Source organism: Hippopotamus amphibius, chromosome 5, assembly GCF_030028045.1.
Source record: "Hippopotamus amphibius kiboko isolate mHipAmp2 chromosome 5, mHipAmp2.hap2, whole genome shotgun sequence".
In the NCBI taxonomy this organism is placed as follows: domain Eukaryota; kingdom Metazoa; phylum Chordata; class Mammalia; order Artiodactyla; family Hippopotamidae; genus Hippopotamus; species Hippopotamus amphibius.
Window position 1 is genome coordinate 64,491,733 of NC_080190.1, and position 15,924 is coordinate 64,507,656.

Below are 15,924 nucleotides of genomic sequence, written 5' to 3' on the forward strand. Positions count from 1 at the left end.
AAGACAAGTGTTCTTTTCCTTCAACAGAGAGCACTGCTCTCCCTTGGAATGTTCAGGAATTCCCCCACCCCCTCTCTCCTTAGCCAGTCTTTCAGCTGCCCTCTTTCAGGTGCCAGGTCAGTTTTCATTTTGAAGAAGCCACCTCTGGCTCCCCCAGGCGGTTTGGCATCCTCCTTGCTTCTGGGCCTGTGGCAAACGGCACCATCATTCCTGTGTCTGTCCCTCCCACCTAAAGGCACTGTGCTTGTCTCAATCAGGGGAGACATTGTGCCTCCATCTTAGTTGTTTTCTTGCTTCTGTGGAGAAAAACCATGCTTACCCCTGGAGCTTTCAGTCCCTAGCTGGAGTCCCTGGTCAGGTGTTGAGGGCCCCTTTAAGGGGTGTGAGGGTTTTGTGTATTTGTGCATTTTTCTGGGGAAAGGATCTGTGTCCCAAACTTGTTTTGACCCACTGTTTGATTCCCTCTCAGGAGACCAGCTCCTGAAATAAGCTCCGAACCTCTCAGCAGATAGCTCACCAGCATCACCAGGCTCATTTCACCCTGAGGACACGCAATTGTTTTGGGTCATCTTAGGATATCCTACCGCAGACCATTTTAATAATATGCACCTTTATACATTTGGTTTTAGGTTGGAGGTAAGTGGGGGTGCCTTTCTAAGAACTGAATTTCTAGGAGCCGGGACTTCAGTTTTCCTTTCTCAGTGTCGGTGAAATCTGTTTTAGGTTTGGACTGGGTGACCTCGTAGGTCTACCAGATTGGCCACCAAGGCGTATCTTTTACCTCTGTTTCTGAGGTGGGGGCTTGTTACCACGCAGTAACTGTTGGGACTGGGAAATGACCTTGCCTTCTGTGGTAGCTGGACCTATTTCAGATAAAAGGGGCTACATTTTTAGTCCAGGATAGCCTGGCCAAAACAAGTAACAAAGTCTTCATAGCAGGTGATTCCTTGTTTCAAGTTCTCAGGGGAGTAAACAAGTTACAAAGTATTCTTGCTGCTTGGGCCTGAGATGGTGTATTGTGTTCCTGAAACCTGGTAGATTTTGGTTGGTTGCAGCCAGTTCCTGGCCGGGATGGTTGGAGAAAACCCCCAGGTGGCAGTTGTCTTTGAGTATTTGTAAGGATAGAGAGTGGTGGTCAGGCCTTGTGCAGGGAGCGCTATTCACTGGCCCTGCCTTTATCTGCTGATGTCCATCCTTCCGGCTTCAGTGTGTATCACTGTGTGTTCCTTTGCCTAGAGACTCATTTTGTAGCCTCCTGTTCATGATTCACGCTCCTTAGTTGGAGGTAGAAGCAGGCAATGTACTTAGTGGGTACTGTTCAGGAGAACTGGGAGAACAGTGCCTGGGAGGAGCATGGGAAGTGCCGGTGGGAGCTGCCAGGTCTGGGGCTGTCTCTGTGATCCCCTCACTCCTCAGAGCGAGGACGGACCCTCGTGACTGGACTTCTGCCCCGCTGCAACCTCCCTGGGCCTACGGCTGAGGGCCCCAGCCTAGCTTGGCTGCATTACGGTTAACCATCTGGGGAGTGTAGTGCTGTTTTGAATCTGGCACGTGTTTTCCCACAGAGACCAGACCAAACCAACAGCTTTTGGAATGTGGCCAGGTCTGTTGAGTTTGTGAACTGGCTGTGGGTTGTGATTTTTTTGCTCCCAAAGGGCTGAGAAATCTGGGCTGTAATCTGGGCAGATTGGGAATTCATTTGGTGGTGTCTGAAGGGGCGCAGATCACCTGGCTTGAGGTTTTGGGGGGCCTGTGACCTCGTCTCTGCATGAATAGTTTGTGGAACTATAGCTCAGCTTGAATAGCTAGTAAAGTAATAACAGCATTTCCTCTCCTTCTTTCTGGAGGGAGCGCGCCCATCGCCCTCCATGGGTTGTAGCCTGTGCTGTGCGTGGGGTTGGGGGGGGGGGGGGGGAAGGAGAGGAAGAGAGAGGAGCGGGGAGAGGGAGGGAAAGAGGGAGGGAGAGATGTCTATGGAATTAGTGTGTCCTCTCTTTGATTGACAAGGTGAAGCAACATGCAGCATGACTCCTGAGGTTCTAAACCTGTTTATTACGTGGCTGTGGGGTTTTCTTCTCAGACCCAAGCGGAATGTGGAAGTTAGTTCAACCCTCCTGTGATATCTGCTGAAATTTGACCCCTGGGCAGTCATCCCTCTACATGTGGCCTGATAAATTTTGTTGTTTCCTAGGGAGGTGTGAATGTGAGCATTTTCTTCCCATTTTTCAGTTCCTGAATCAAGGAATACCATAGACCGATTTTAAGAAACATAAGCACTCTTAGGGCAGTTTAGAAAATATTCTTTAAAAATTACAAACACAGCATGACATGAGGAATTAAAAAAATAACTTAGCCAACTACCTTGTTTTATTTTCTGATTTTTGTACAACCGCAATTTTATATTCTTCTTTATAAGTTTTATTTATTTATTGGCTGCGTTGGGTCTTCGTTGCTGCACACAGGCTTTCTCTAGTTGTGGCGAGCGGGGGCTACTCTTCATTGTGGTGCATGGGTTCCTCATTGCAGTGGCTTCTCTTGTTGCGGAGCACGGGCTCTAGGTGCACGGGCTTCAGTAGCTGCAGCACACAGGCTCAACAGTTGTGGCTCATGGGCTTAGTTGCTCCACGGCATGTGGGATCTTCCTGGAACAGGGATCGAACCCGTGTCTCCTGCATTGACAGGCAGATTCTTAACCACTGCACCACCTAGGAAGTCCCCCAATTTCATATTCTTCTTGAATTTTTTTTCTATTTGACATACATGATCTTTATAGGTATATCTAGCAGCTTCATAGCATTTTGGTAAGAATATCACTAGTTTTTTACCTCTAGTTTTGACCATTCAGGTAACATCTGCCTTTTTTTAGTATTGTGAGTTTGATTGAATGTATATACATATGCACATCATATTTTACCTCTTGAATCACTGTATTTCCCTGAAATGTTTTACTAGAAGTGGATTTCTGAAGAGATACTTTTCCCCCCGGTTCTTGAAATAAATTAATATGTTTTGAGAAGTACTTACACTGCTGTCAGCCTTATAAGAATACATCTTTTACCACAAATTTGTCACTATTTGATGACGAGGTTTTTGTTTTTGTCTTCCTTTGGTTATTAACTTTAAAAATATGGTACCTTCTTGCTTTAACCTGTATTTCTTTGGTCCCAGGTGACTTGAATCTTTCTTTGTTTTTTGTTTTGTTTTGTTTTTTTCCCTAATCCCATTTCTGCAGCTGTGACTTCTGCCCAAGTCCTTTCCCTGTTACATCATAGATGAAACTCTGTGCGTGCAACTGGTTTTGCGTGGACACACGTACACTTTGTGGTATCCAAGTGGCTATGTAGTCTTGTTTTTTTTTTTGCTAGCAAACTTGTTTATGTGCAAAAACGCACCCAATTGATTATAAAAGGTCTCTTCTACTAGAATAGCATTAAGAGCCAGTTTTCTATAATGATATGAATCTTTGTGTTCTCATTGCAATTTGATTTTAACTTTGGCTATTTTTCCCTCTACGGAAGTTAAAACCTTCTGTCTTTAAACATGCCAGTCTTTTCTCCTGTGATTGCTTTCATTACTTTATGGAAATTGGGATCACAAAGATTGAAAGGACTGATCTGTCTGATGCTGTTTAAAGATAGTGTGCGAGGAAAATGGCGAACCAGGTAGATCAGTCCCTCTCAGCCCCGGGACATATGTGACAGCGCAGCTCCTTGGCTGTGTGGCTCGGGTCTCATACAGCCGGCGAGGGGCCAGCCTAGTGTCCCCCGAAACGCCAGGGCCCCTGAGGCTGGGGAAGCACGTGAGGCGGGCCTGGTGTGTGGGAACGGGCCACGTCCTCACACCGGTCCTGCCTGCAGCTCTCGCCAGCCCCGTCCTGGGCCTGAGAGAATGTACCAGAGGCTCCGCCGTGTGGTGCCAGAACGTGAAGACGGCGTCCGACTGCGGGGCCGTGCAGCACTGCCTGCAGACTGTCTGGAACAAGCCGGCCGTGGTGAGTGCCTCCGACTGCGCCTGTCCTCTGTGTCGTCTGCAACTGCTGTCCTTTATGAAGTGTCCTCTCCCGCCTCCTTTTGTTTGCTCCTCCGGGTGACCCTGAGGGAGGCAGGACCTGTTTGCGGGTGGGGGTGCTACCCACACGGAGGAATGGAGGGCTGGAGAGGGGAGGCTCTGTTCCACCAAGGCTGCCCAGTGCCTTGGTGGCACAGATAGGGTGCGGTCCTGCCTGTCCTCCACTGTGTGCTCCACGCTGCCCTCCAGGTGCGGCTTCCACCTCTCCACTCCAGATAAGGGACCGGCAGGTGCGTCTCTCATTCCTAGGACTGGGCACACGGGTACAGCTCTGTTCTTGGTCGGTCCCTCACTCAAAGTAGCTGGCTAAGCTTATGAGATCCTTTTTCCCTTTTTTGGTATTTTTCTCTCTCTGCCTCTCAAATAAGCAGATCACTGATTCAGACCCTAGAGCTTGGTAGCTAGCTAAAATTTTATTTTCAACTGGAAATAAACTGGAAACTAGCCAAACTGGAAAAGATGCCACTGATTTTTCATCTAAACAGTGAAAAATATAGCACATTGATGTGGGGAATACTCTTAAGATGACAAACCTCAAGTGCATACTCCACACAACCTGAGCCCTCTCGGGGCACCCGAGCTCTGCTGGCTGGGCCAGCTGACCACAGGAAGTGCTCTTAGTTTGCTCTGGGATGTACTTCAGCCTGTGCTACAAGCCAGGTTTGACTGTGTGGAGCTTGAGGTCTAAAACTTGTCAGTGGCCACTAGTACTCCTTCAGTAAGAGAAGAAGAATTAATTAATTAACACTGCTCTTTTAGTTTCTGAATTCTCTGTCTTGAACGGCCCTCTGTGGCCAAAGTTACTTTCAGATTTGGTATCTGATTTGCTTCTGATCTTGTTTTTAATACTGCTTCCTCTTTTGAAGTTTTATGTATCATGGGGGGAATTTAGATCTCTCTCTCTTGACAGGACAGCCTCGTGGATACCTGGACCTCTCGGGCATCCATTTGGGATGGCTGAGTGGCCCCGTGCATGGTATTAGTCTGATTAGGTCCAAAGGTTCAAGGCATGTTTCTCTAAATGCAGCTAAATTCACATGTGATCCTTAACCTCACCCAAATGTTAGTTCCTCCTTCATGGGTCAAAAATCAGTTGACGTAAAGCAGGGAGCGTCCCAAGAGCTTTGAAAACCAGCTAGAATTTCCGTGGTGGTCCTGGGCTATGTAAGGATGCAAGCTTGTCCAGAGGACTGGTGTGCCGCTGAGCTCTGCAGTGGTGACGTGTGGCCTCCACTGGCACGCAGTACTGCCCGGGAGGTGGAGGGCAGACAGAGTGCCGGCAGCAGTGCTGGTGTGAATGCTCAGAGGTCTGGCTGGGCCTTGTGTCCCTGCCTACCCCCCTTACTCTGACGTTGCATCACATTACCGATTTTCTCTGATTTCTGGTGCTCTGATTTCCAGCTGACTCTTGAGCTTCAGTTTCCTCATAGAGCTCTTGTGAGCATGAGTGTGAGATGTGGCCTGTGCCGTGTGCACGGAGCAAGGCGCCGAGGGGTGGAGGGTACGGGGTAGTGTGATCAGTCGCACCTAAGCCTCCCCCTCGGTGTCCAGTGCTTCTCATCTCAGTTTGGGGGACCAGGATGTACCTGTGTGTCAGCGGTGGCCATGGTTAGATGAAACAGGAAAAAGGCCAGGGCAGTTTTCAGTTGTGTGTGGGGTGAGTTATGTCCTGCATTTCTCTCTTGTGTTCTTTCCTCTTAGAAATCCCTTCCCTGCGACATATGCAAAGATGTCATCACTGCAGCCGGTGACATGTTGAAAGACAACGCCACTGAGGTGAGCCGCCACCAGCGCGTGTGACTGTGTGTGAGCGGTGGCCGTGTGGCCATGTGCATCGGTTCCTTACAGAGCTGTGACTCGGGGAGTCCAGCGAGGAATGGTCTAGGCCCCGATGGGAAATAACTGTCCTGTGGGCCACAGACTGTTTCTGTCACGTAATCTCCCCCACTCCCATCCTTTAAGAATGTAAGAACCATATTTAGCCTCAGGCTGTACAAAAACAGACCGCGGGCCCTAGTTTGCTGATTCCTGGGCTAGGTGTTAAATGCCCAAGGTTGATTGGGATTTTTTATCACGTGCTGTCAACCTTTAGGTCCATCTTTGGCGATTTTTGCTCAGAATTCCCTGTGCCCGTGAGGCTGCAGGTCAGAGGAGCCTCACCTTGAGTCACGCTCTCATCTGCTTTGTGCCTCATTGATCTGGCAGAGCCACATGGCTCCGCACGGGCCCTCTCCCAGGTCCTCTTCCCCAAGGGCCACTGGGGGACGTGGCCTAGAAATAAGAGTTTCTAGCCTTCACGTTTCCAGGGGCTGCGGAGGGCCTCTTGCTCTCAGCCCATCTGCGGAGAAGTCCATCCTGCTCTGACCCTTGCCTCTGTCCTCTCTAGCAAGAGATCCTGGTGTACTTGGAGAGGACCTGTGACTGGCTGCCCAAGCCGAACCTGTCTGCCTCCTGCAAAGAGATCGTCGACTCCTACCTCCCGGTCATCCTGGACATGATTAAGGGACAAATGGTACGTGATGGAGCGTAGACAGACTCTTCCTTCAGGGCACCTCTGGGGCCCAGGGGAGGTTCCAGACCAGAGTACAGTGACTAAAATGGAAAGTCAGCTCAAAGATGGGGATTTCGTCAGTAGATCTTGTCCACAGGTTTGACAACCAGAATGGCTTTGGCACAGCAGACCACTCTGCTTGTAACATTCAGGGGTTGGGGAGGGTATGGGAAATGGGTTAGTGGTATAACAGTTATAGGGGCTGATTCGATGACACATGTCTGCTACAAGGATGCTCGACTTTCATTCAGTAAGCATCTGTTATGCATAAACCACGTGCTAGAGGTTGGGTTTTCAGCAAGGGACAAGGAGCCAGGTTTGTGGAGTCTGGAAAGACCCTAAAAACCTCCAGAGGGGGCAGGAGTGTCCTGAGATGGAACCAAGGTTTTGGTGAGGAAAGCAGGGTCACATCAGGCAAGACCTTTCAATCTGTGTTTCAGGATTGCCAGTGCAGCAGGGAGTCCTTGGAGGGTTTCACAGAGAGAAGTGACATCATCCTTTGTCAAAGGGGTTGGTCAGGGTCCCACCAAATGAGAGTTGCAAGAGGGGAAGCTGGCAGGACGGGCAGATGTGAGATGTGATGGGGACAGTGGAGGCGGACAGCTGCACCTGGTCTTAGTGGATAAAGGAACTGGACTTGCTGCTGGTGGAGGGGAGGAGTTAGGCATATCTTCCAGGTTTGTGGCTGACCCCTCTGGGAGGATGGTGGCGGAACCCATTTGTTAAAATGGAGCCGTGGGGGCGAGCAGATTGGGGGGTTTAGTTTGAGATGCCTGTGAGCTGGGTGTGCGCACCTGAGTCAAGCCAGGAGATGAGGAAAGGGAGAGTTCAAAGGCACCAGGAAGCCTGTTTCCTTCGGGGGAGAAGATTTCCATTTGGGCCTGTTTCCCGCCAGAGTCATCCCGGGGAGGTCTGCTCCGCTCTCAACCTCTGCGAGTCTCTTCAGAAGCACCTGGCGGAGCTGAATCACCAGAAACAGCTCGAGTCCAATCAGATCCCGGAACTGGACATGGCTGAGGTGGTGGCTCCCTTCATGGCCAACATCCCCCTCCTCCTCTACCCTCAGGACGGCCCCCACAGCAAGCCCCAGCCGCAGGTAAGGCGGGGCGCCCGGCCCGGTTTTGTTTGGGTTAGAGCTGCGACACGAAAGGAGCTGTGCGTGTGTGCCGTTCTCAAACTGGGGCATTATTCCTTTACTTGACTTTGCAGTTACACGAGCCACCCTTCAGATGGCTGTGCCTGGAAGGTTCTGAAGAACCGGGATATTTAACATATGCAAAGACCGTTCCTCCTTCCTGTTGTTTTCCTATAATCAATGCCCTCTTATTTTAAACCTATCAGTCACTTTCGAGCCTGTGAAAACACATTAGGAACTGTTCAGGGACTTGCCCCTGGTGCTGCAGTTACGAGTGGGTGGGAACCTGAACACTCTCAGCTGTTTTTAGGAGCATGCAGTGTCTACAGCCTAACCCCCGTCTCTCTAGGCTAATGGGGACGTTTGCCAGGACTGCATTCAGATGGTGACTGACATCCAGAATGCTGTGAGGACCAACTCCACCTTTGTTGAGGCTTTGGTGGACCACGCCAAGGAGGAGTGCGACCGCCTGGGGCCCGGCTTGGCCGACATGGTGAGCCTTCCCTCATGCATCAGAGCCTGTTCTGGGCCAGGAGCTGGGCTGTGGAGACAGGAGTGGGGGAACCAAGAAAAGTTCACTTCCTGGGGTACCACTTTAAGTTCCAGCCTGAGGGCTCTGAGGAAACATTGTTCATAATTCTAAGTGTGCTGGTTGCCCGGGGAGGTCACACACCTGGCTTGTAAGAGGCTCACCAGTATGCCTTCCTTACTTTGGTGAATGTTGGTCCTATGGGCTCAGAAACTCTCTCTGTTAGCCCTGTGGGGATTTATTTCTTGGACCCTGTTCACATTAACCACGCTCATGAGATTGACGTCTGAAACCAAAATGCCACGTAGTACCCGACACCTAACAAACCTCTGCGATACTGGATGTAGGGAAGTGTGGGTCTGGGATCTAGAGAAGCCTTTCTGGGTGGGAATGGCTGGCTGTGGGAGCTAAGGGTTTCTTTCTGTTGACTTAACTTTCTTTAAAGCCTGTGAATCGTTTAGCCTCATTGAAGTTTCTTGGTATATTTGCTATGTCAATTGGCTTCCCCAGGTTAACTTGTCTGAGGGCTGTCATATCACCCTCGGTTTTCTCACTTAACAGAGGCTCCCCAGTCCTGATCAGAGGCTCTGCAGGAAATACCTAGATTTTTATGAAAATCATTGTAATTTAACTTGATTATACTGGATTTAAACTTTATAATCCTGTCTAAGAATGTGTGAACGGATTTAAAAAGTAATCTTGGATCCATCAGCAGTGTGTCTTGTAGCCACACTCACTCTAAATTGCCATTGAGTAGTTGCTGTGTGATCTTGGGGAAAGTACGAGCCATAAAAAGAGGGTGGAGGACGTCATCTCTAAGGGCCTTTGGGAAACATTCTCAAAACACTCTTGCACGCATGTTTTCCTGTAAGGTATGGAATAACCAAATGGCCATTTTTTTATCCTGAGACTTGCCCAGAGCAGACACTGATAAGATTTTACTGTTGGAGACTTGCTTGTATTCATCTGTTGGCACTGTTGGAAAGGCTGGGTTTTTGGTGTGGTGTTGGAGCAGTGAGTTTCACTAACAGTCTGTTTCTCTCTCCCCAGTGCAAGAACTATATCAACCAGTACTCGCAGATTGCTATCCAAATGGTGATGCATATGGTAGGTGGCGGGGGGAAGTGCCTTATTAACATTTTTCCTTGTCTCAAACTTTGATTTCTAGGATTTTGAAAATTACATGGTTTAGTTTCCCTTTTACCTTTGAGTACTGAATTGGGCCAAAATGAGCCCTCTTTGGCCAGCAGACTGTCCATCTGCAACTTAGGACCTCCCCCTTGCCTTCCCCAGGCAGGGGAAAGGCTGAAGCAGCCTGACCCCTGGGACTGCCCTGGTGGCTTCCGGGCAGTTTGTTTGCCTGTGTACATGTGAGCTGGCCATCAGATTTCTAGTATCTGGCTTTCATTCTGGGACCCATGGGAATAGTCTGCTCTGTAGCTAGGCCAGGCCTGAGGATTGCTCTGTTGCAGCCTGAGTTCTGAGGGCGGGGAGAATCTGCCTCCCAGAGTTGGTCCTGTGCTCTGCAGCAGTGTTAGCTGTCGCTGCTGCTTGAGCCCGTAACTCCTGCACTTGCTTCTGAGGCATCCAGGTGGTAGGGGGCATTCATTCCTTCATTATTAGAGGTAGAAAATACACATCATGCAAAGTGAAGCCAGCTAGCTCCATGCAGCAAACTGTACAGAGCAGGGAGATCTGAAGGCATCATTACATGGGAAGATGCACTGGCCTCCTGAGATCTCATCTGCAGCAGGTGAGGGGTGAGTTGTCCTTTTTTTCTGTCATGCTGACTTCCTGACTATGTTGAGATTGGCCTACAGTCCTTGAGTTTGTTCTCCTTACAGCCAGATAGATAGACATGCACGTCCCTGTCTTTTCCCTTAAGATAGGTAACTAAAACTGGAATTGCCGAATCAAAGGGCAAGGCTCTTCACATACAGACCTACCTCGAAGATACTGCAGGTTTGGTTTCAGACCACTCCAGTACAGTGAACATCACAATAAAGTGAACCAAATGAATTTTTTTGCTTCCCAGTCATATAAAAGTTATGTCTATGCTACACTGTAGTCTGTTTTATGTGCAGTAGTATTAGGTCTAAAGAAACAATGTGTATACCTTAATTAAAAAAATACTTTATTGCTAAAAAATACTAACCACCATCTAAGCCTTCAGTGAGTCCTAGTAGTAACATCAAAGATCACGCAGATCACCATAACAAATTAGTAATGATAAAAAGTTTGAAATATTGGGAGAATTACCAAAATGTGACACAGAGACATGCAGTGAGTAAATGCTGTTGGAACAGTGGGGGCTTGCTTGGAGCAGGGTTGCTACAAACCTTCAGTTTGTAAAATCTGAAGCTCAATAAAGTGAGGTATGCCTGCATTGTCAAACCAGCCTTCCAGGCCAGCATTTGGCCACCCGGGGGCAGATTGCCCTGAGACCTGGGCCAGGGGTCCCTGACCCCTCTAGGTGTATCTGATCTTCTAACACACGCCCCTGATTTGAGCAGCCCTCTGTCTTGTTCCTGGCTGTTCAACACCAGCCTGAGATAAGGGCCTTGCAGGCATGGTGGGCTTGGCTTCTGAGCAAGGAGAGCCCCTCATAACGTGGTGTTTTCTTGGGACCTGCTCAGTGTTCTGCTTTGGTGTGTCAGGGACATGGGGATGGTTCACAAAGAAACAGGCTGGGCAGAGTGGTCTGACCCTTGAAAGAGAGAATAGCCTTCCGGGCCCCCACGTGCATGCAATAGTAGGGACAAGGTAGGTTGCTGATAGGTGCCTGAAAGGGCGTTTCCCCTGAACTTCTGGTGACAGACATCCTTACACCTGGTTAACTGCTTGATTATTGTTGTTTTAATTTTTTCTTAACTGTTGTGTCCTTTCCTTTCTCTGATTTTCATCTCCGATTTCCTGTTTTTTTGTTCGACAGCAGGATCAGGTATGTGGTGGGAACTGGCTTGTAGTGGTCTGCTGCTGCTCGTAGTTACTTTTACTTCTCTTTTTCTGTATGGCGTGATCAGCTCTGACAGATACAAGGAGTGATGGGGAGAGGCAGGCTCCCTCTCTGTGTTAACGAACTGGCTGTCAGGGGAACTTGCGCATCTCTCCTGTGTGGTTCAGCACTGGAGGGCTCAGGGGTCTCATTTCCCCTTCGGGGTGCCAGCAGATGAAGCCAGCCGAGCCTTGCGCGCTGATCAGAATCAGCGCCTAGCCGGCCACAGGCAGGCCACCAGTGTGGTCAGAACCGTCGGTGGCTTCAGCTTCCTTCAATGCAGGCCCAACTTCTGTGGGACACCTTGTTTCTGTCATGACTCAGGAGAGCGTTGCATGTCATTAGTTGTGTTTTTCATTGTCCCAGAGATGCTTCTGCTGCATGAGCATGTCGTTTGCAAATAGCGAGCAGACTGTTCCCCTGTCTGTTGGATCCAGAGAATTGGAAACAATCTCTTGATTATGGCTTCTGCCCCTCTGGGGGATGGGGTCCTTTGGGTGCTGGAGCCACATGAGACAGCTCAAGAGCCAGGCCACGGGTGGCAAAATGTGGGGATCGAGCCCCCAGACTTGACTTACTGAGCTGTGCCCTTTCGGGGTTGTACTGAGCATTGCTCTCCTTTGAGCACCGGCATCTATTTCTAGAATTAGAGATTTTCTTTAATTGTGAAGTCTAGTAGGAGAGTTGGTTGAAATATCTGAATTTTCACCCAGGCCTCCTCAAGGAGTTAGTAGAGCAAAGCTGATGAGAGACAAAGCAGCCGCAGCTCCTGATCTTTGTCTTTTTTCTAAAAAGCTTGCTGTATCTTCAAGCCCTTTCTGATTTTTCCCCATTCCTAAAGCCTCCCAGAAATATAATACTTTTAGGTTATACTTTAAAGACTTCTCCAACCATATTTAATTTTAGAGCCTTCTCGATAGTAAAGCAAGATGAACCGTAGCCATGGGCTAGCTCTCTCCCCTTAACAGGGCTCATTTTAGCAGTCCTGTTGCTGCTGCTTTATGGTTTGGTGATGGGAGGCAAATGCCATCAGGCCAGAGCTAGTTGCTGGTTGCATTTGTTTACAGAGTATACCAGGTATGTATACTTTACTTGCTCTTGGCCATCGTCATAGTGAAATGGTCAAGATGTTGTCCATACTGTCTAGTTCTCTGGTTTGGTGTCTGGAGGGGAAAGGGGATCAATCTGGAGACTTTGTGACTTGAAAAGATCCATCATGTGGGGAGACTAGGTTTTCGTGTGTACTGTGTGTATGCAATTGTGAACATAGGATGTGGCTTTTTAAAAAGCCAGCATTTCCCCTTAATGTATCATTTTAAATGGTCCTGCCACTGAAAGATCTGGCATGGTTTTATTTCTAACACATTTGGCTTTCTGTTCGCTTATGGGCATCATAGTTCCTCCTCTAGGAAGAACATATATATATAACTTACTTCCTCCTGACAGTGAGCCAGCTCAATTGAAAAAGGTTCTAGAGCAGACCAGTTGTCCTTGGAGATGATTCGATTGCCTGTGAAAGGTGCTGGGAGTTTTGGTACCCTGGGTGCTCCCTGGCTGAAGCAGACGGTGGTTCTGTCTGATCACCCTTCAGAGCTTTGCATGGCCTCCTTTCCCACGTGAAACTGGTACATCTGCATTTGCACAAGCCCCTTTACATTTAATGTGAAATCTTTGCCTGTCTGGGGGGCAGTCAGCTTCGACACTGGGTCTAGGATGTTCCTCCAGCACCCCAACTTTGTGTGTAGAGTGTGGGACAGGGGGTGGTGGGTTTGGGCCTGCCTCTCACTGCTGCTTCTGTGCTCTTTTTAGCAACCCAAGGAGATTTGTGGGCTGGTTGGGTTCTGTGACGAGGTGAAGGAGATGCCCATGAAGACTCTGGTGCCTGCCAAGGTGGTCTCAGAGAACGTCATCCCTGCCCTGGAGCTGGTGGAGCCCATTAAGGTACCTGGTACCACTGGTGTATGATGCCCCGCCGTTCCACATTGTCACCCCTGCAAGGCACACTCTCTTTTGGTTCCCTGCTTGGCTTCTAAAGGTGTTTGAGACCATTAGTTTACAGTATCCCCAAAACTAATGCAGCACCCCTACCCTTGTACATTTATTTCCTTGGTAATAAACCTAGTGGTCACAGGATCACGAGATCATTTTTCAGTGCTTGGCTCCAACTGAATCTTTCTTTTTTTTTTTTCTTTTTTTTGGCGCACGGGCTTAGTTGCTCCGTGGCATGTGGGATCTTCCTGGAGCAGGGATTGAACCCGTGTCCTCTGCATTGGCAGGCGGATTCTCAACCACTGCGCCACCTAGGAAGCCCCAACTGAATCTTTCTGATGTGCTTTCTGTGGCCTCTCCCACATCCTTCCCCACACTGTAGCCATGGTACAAAACTTGATGTTCCCAGAACAGTCCCAGGGCTGGTGCAGAAACTTCTCTGTGTGCCTGTGTTGTTTTGTTTCCCTAGCATCCTTCACTTGGTACAGATCTCCTTCATTCCATAATCGATTTATATTTATATATTTATATTTCTTATGGTTCAGGCAGTTCTGGAGATTGAGGCCTATAATAGTTCATCCACAGTGGTGAACAGAAGTGTCCTTGTGTTCACAGGGCACCTGGCCACGTGACTTCATATCACATGGCATGTGCATGCACTTCTTGTTCCAGAACTTTCCGTGTCAGTGTCACTTGCCCTTTAGCTGTCTCATCTCCTTCTACTGTCTTCTCTTGACATGTGCACTGTGTGGACCACACAAGGGTTAAGTGTCTGACAGAGTCAGGAAAGCACTACTGCTGCCCCACCTGCCCAGTTGAGACATTCAGAGGCTCTGGCCCATCTTGCTGACTGAATTAGTGGCCGGAGAAAAGGAAGGAGAGGTATAGCTTGTACTCTAGCCACATGTGATGCTTAAAAGAAAATTAAAATTTTTAAAAATTCAGTACCTTGGTTATACTTAGCCACATTTCAGGTGCTCAGTAGACACGTGGCTAGCGGCTGCTGTACTGGACAGCACAGCTAGAGGATGCTGCTGCTGTCAGAGAAAGTAATGTTCAACAGTATCGTTTTATCAAAGGCAGGCTGTAGAAAAGTAGTCTCGGATGCTGAGACTTGCAACTCAAGAGCAGACGCAGACCTGCAGCGTGTTTAAAACTGTCTTCTAAATAGTAGACTGATGGTGAATCCTCTCTCTGTTCCTGCTACCCCGTTCACCTCCCCTAAATGAATATTGAATGATAAGGTGACTGTAACCAAATGGACATTGAATGGACAACTTTTGGGGGTTGGAGGACAGTTTCACTGCTTCTGTCCATTGCTTTTCTTTCCTGGTTTTGGGGGTGTGGTAGAGGGTTGGGGAAAGGGACAGGTTTCCCACCATGTAAGAGCAGTGGGGACTGGGGCTTGGACACTGGGAGGAAGTGGCCTTTGTGTGACGCTAGCCTGTCCTGGCCTCTGCACCCCTTTAGAGGAGCCGGGACTAAGGGGTGAGGCGAGGCTGCCAGCGTTAGTGTTCTTCTCCTGCCCTTTCAACAGAAGGACCCGGTCCCGGCGAAGGGTGATATTTACTGCGAGCTGTGCGAGTACGTGGTGAAGGAGGTGGTCAAGCTGATTGACAACAACAGGACGGAGGTACGTGGGTTTCGGGAAATGCTGCCATCTCGGAGGGAGGTGCTCTCCTGGCCCTAGGGCCAGAATGGCCTAGTGGGGGGACCCGGCAGAAGAGCTGGGCTTGGCCCTTGCTGGTGTAGGACACTAGCCTGGGAGTCGGTGCAGTCACTTCCCACCAGCAGGTCCCTCTGGGGCTGGGGCCGGGGGCAGCCGCTTTGCCCTGCTCTGTAGCTCTGGCCTTTAGGGGAGAAGACAGCACCTGGCTTTTGGCTGGTGTCCTGGTCACATCAGCATTTTCAGAGTCTCTCCCACCCCCACACAGCCTCCCATCTTCTCACGTGTTTCAGGAAGAAATACTTCATGCTTTGGACAAAGTGTGCTCCAAGCTGCCCACGTCCTTGTCCGAGGAGTGCCAGGAGGTGGTGGACACGTACGGCAGCTCCATCCTGTCGATCCTCCTGCAGGAGGCGAGCCCGGAGCTGGTGTGCAGCATGCTCCACCTGTGCGCCGCCCAGCGGCTGCCCGCGCTGCCCGGTGAGCCTGGCGGGGTGAGGCCGGCCCGGCCCTCTGGGGTGGGGGGGCCTTGCCAGCACTGAGGCTGTGCTCTCTTGCACAGTACACGTGACGCCACGGAAGGATGGTGGCTTCTGTGAGGTGTGCAAGAAGCTGGTGAGCTATTTGGACCACAACCTGGAGAAAAACAGCACAAAGCAGGAGATCCTGGCTGCCCTCGAGAAAGGCTGCAGCTTCTTGCCTGACCCGTACCAGAAGCAGGTATGCGTGGGCTGCTTTGGGCCAGAATGTCAGAACCTGCTTGCGGAGTGCAGGAGCTGGGTAGCTCATTGGCTGTACCCCTGGTTTAAGTTTTGAGGGAAAACCAGGCATTTCTGCCTCTGGCATGGAATCCAGTAAGATTTTCTTAAGGGTGTTGTGTTGGCTCAAGGGGAACCACTGAGTGGAAAATAACATGAGCAGGTGTGGGTAGATGTGTCACCTGGGCAGGCAGGCAGGCAGGCCCTGGACCCACTGGGCTGGCAAGGCCAGG

General features: G+C 49.7%; 1 protein-coding gene across 1 annotated transcript in view; it reads left to right on the forward strand.

The window, feature by feature from the left end:
• Positions 1-15,924, forward strand: part of PSAP (prosaposin) — a 31,980-nt gene that overhangs the window by 13,478 nt on the left and 2,578 nt on the right. The window contains exons 2-11 of the mRNA XM_057734312.1: positions 3,858-3,991; positions 5,770-5,844; positions 6,455-6,580; positions 7,515-7,715; positions 8,104-8,247; positions 9,334-9,390; positions 13,088-13,219; positions 14,805-14,900; positions 15,227-15,413; positions 15,496-15,653. Of these exons, the coding sequence (XP_057590295.1) occupies positions 3,858-3,991; positions 5,770-5,844; positions 6,455-6,580; positions 7,515-7,715; positions 8,104-8,247; positions 9,334-9,390; positions 13,088-13,219; positions 14,805-14,900; positions 15,227-15,413; positions 15,496-15,653 (1,310 nt within the window). The remainder of the gene's footprint in view (positions 1-3,857; positions 3,992-5,769; positions 5,845-6,454; positions 6,581-7,514; positions 7,716-8,103; positions 8,248-9,333; positions 9,391-13,087; positions 13,220-14,804; positions 14,901-15,226; positions 15,414-15,495; positions 15,654-15,924) is intronic.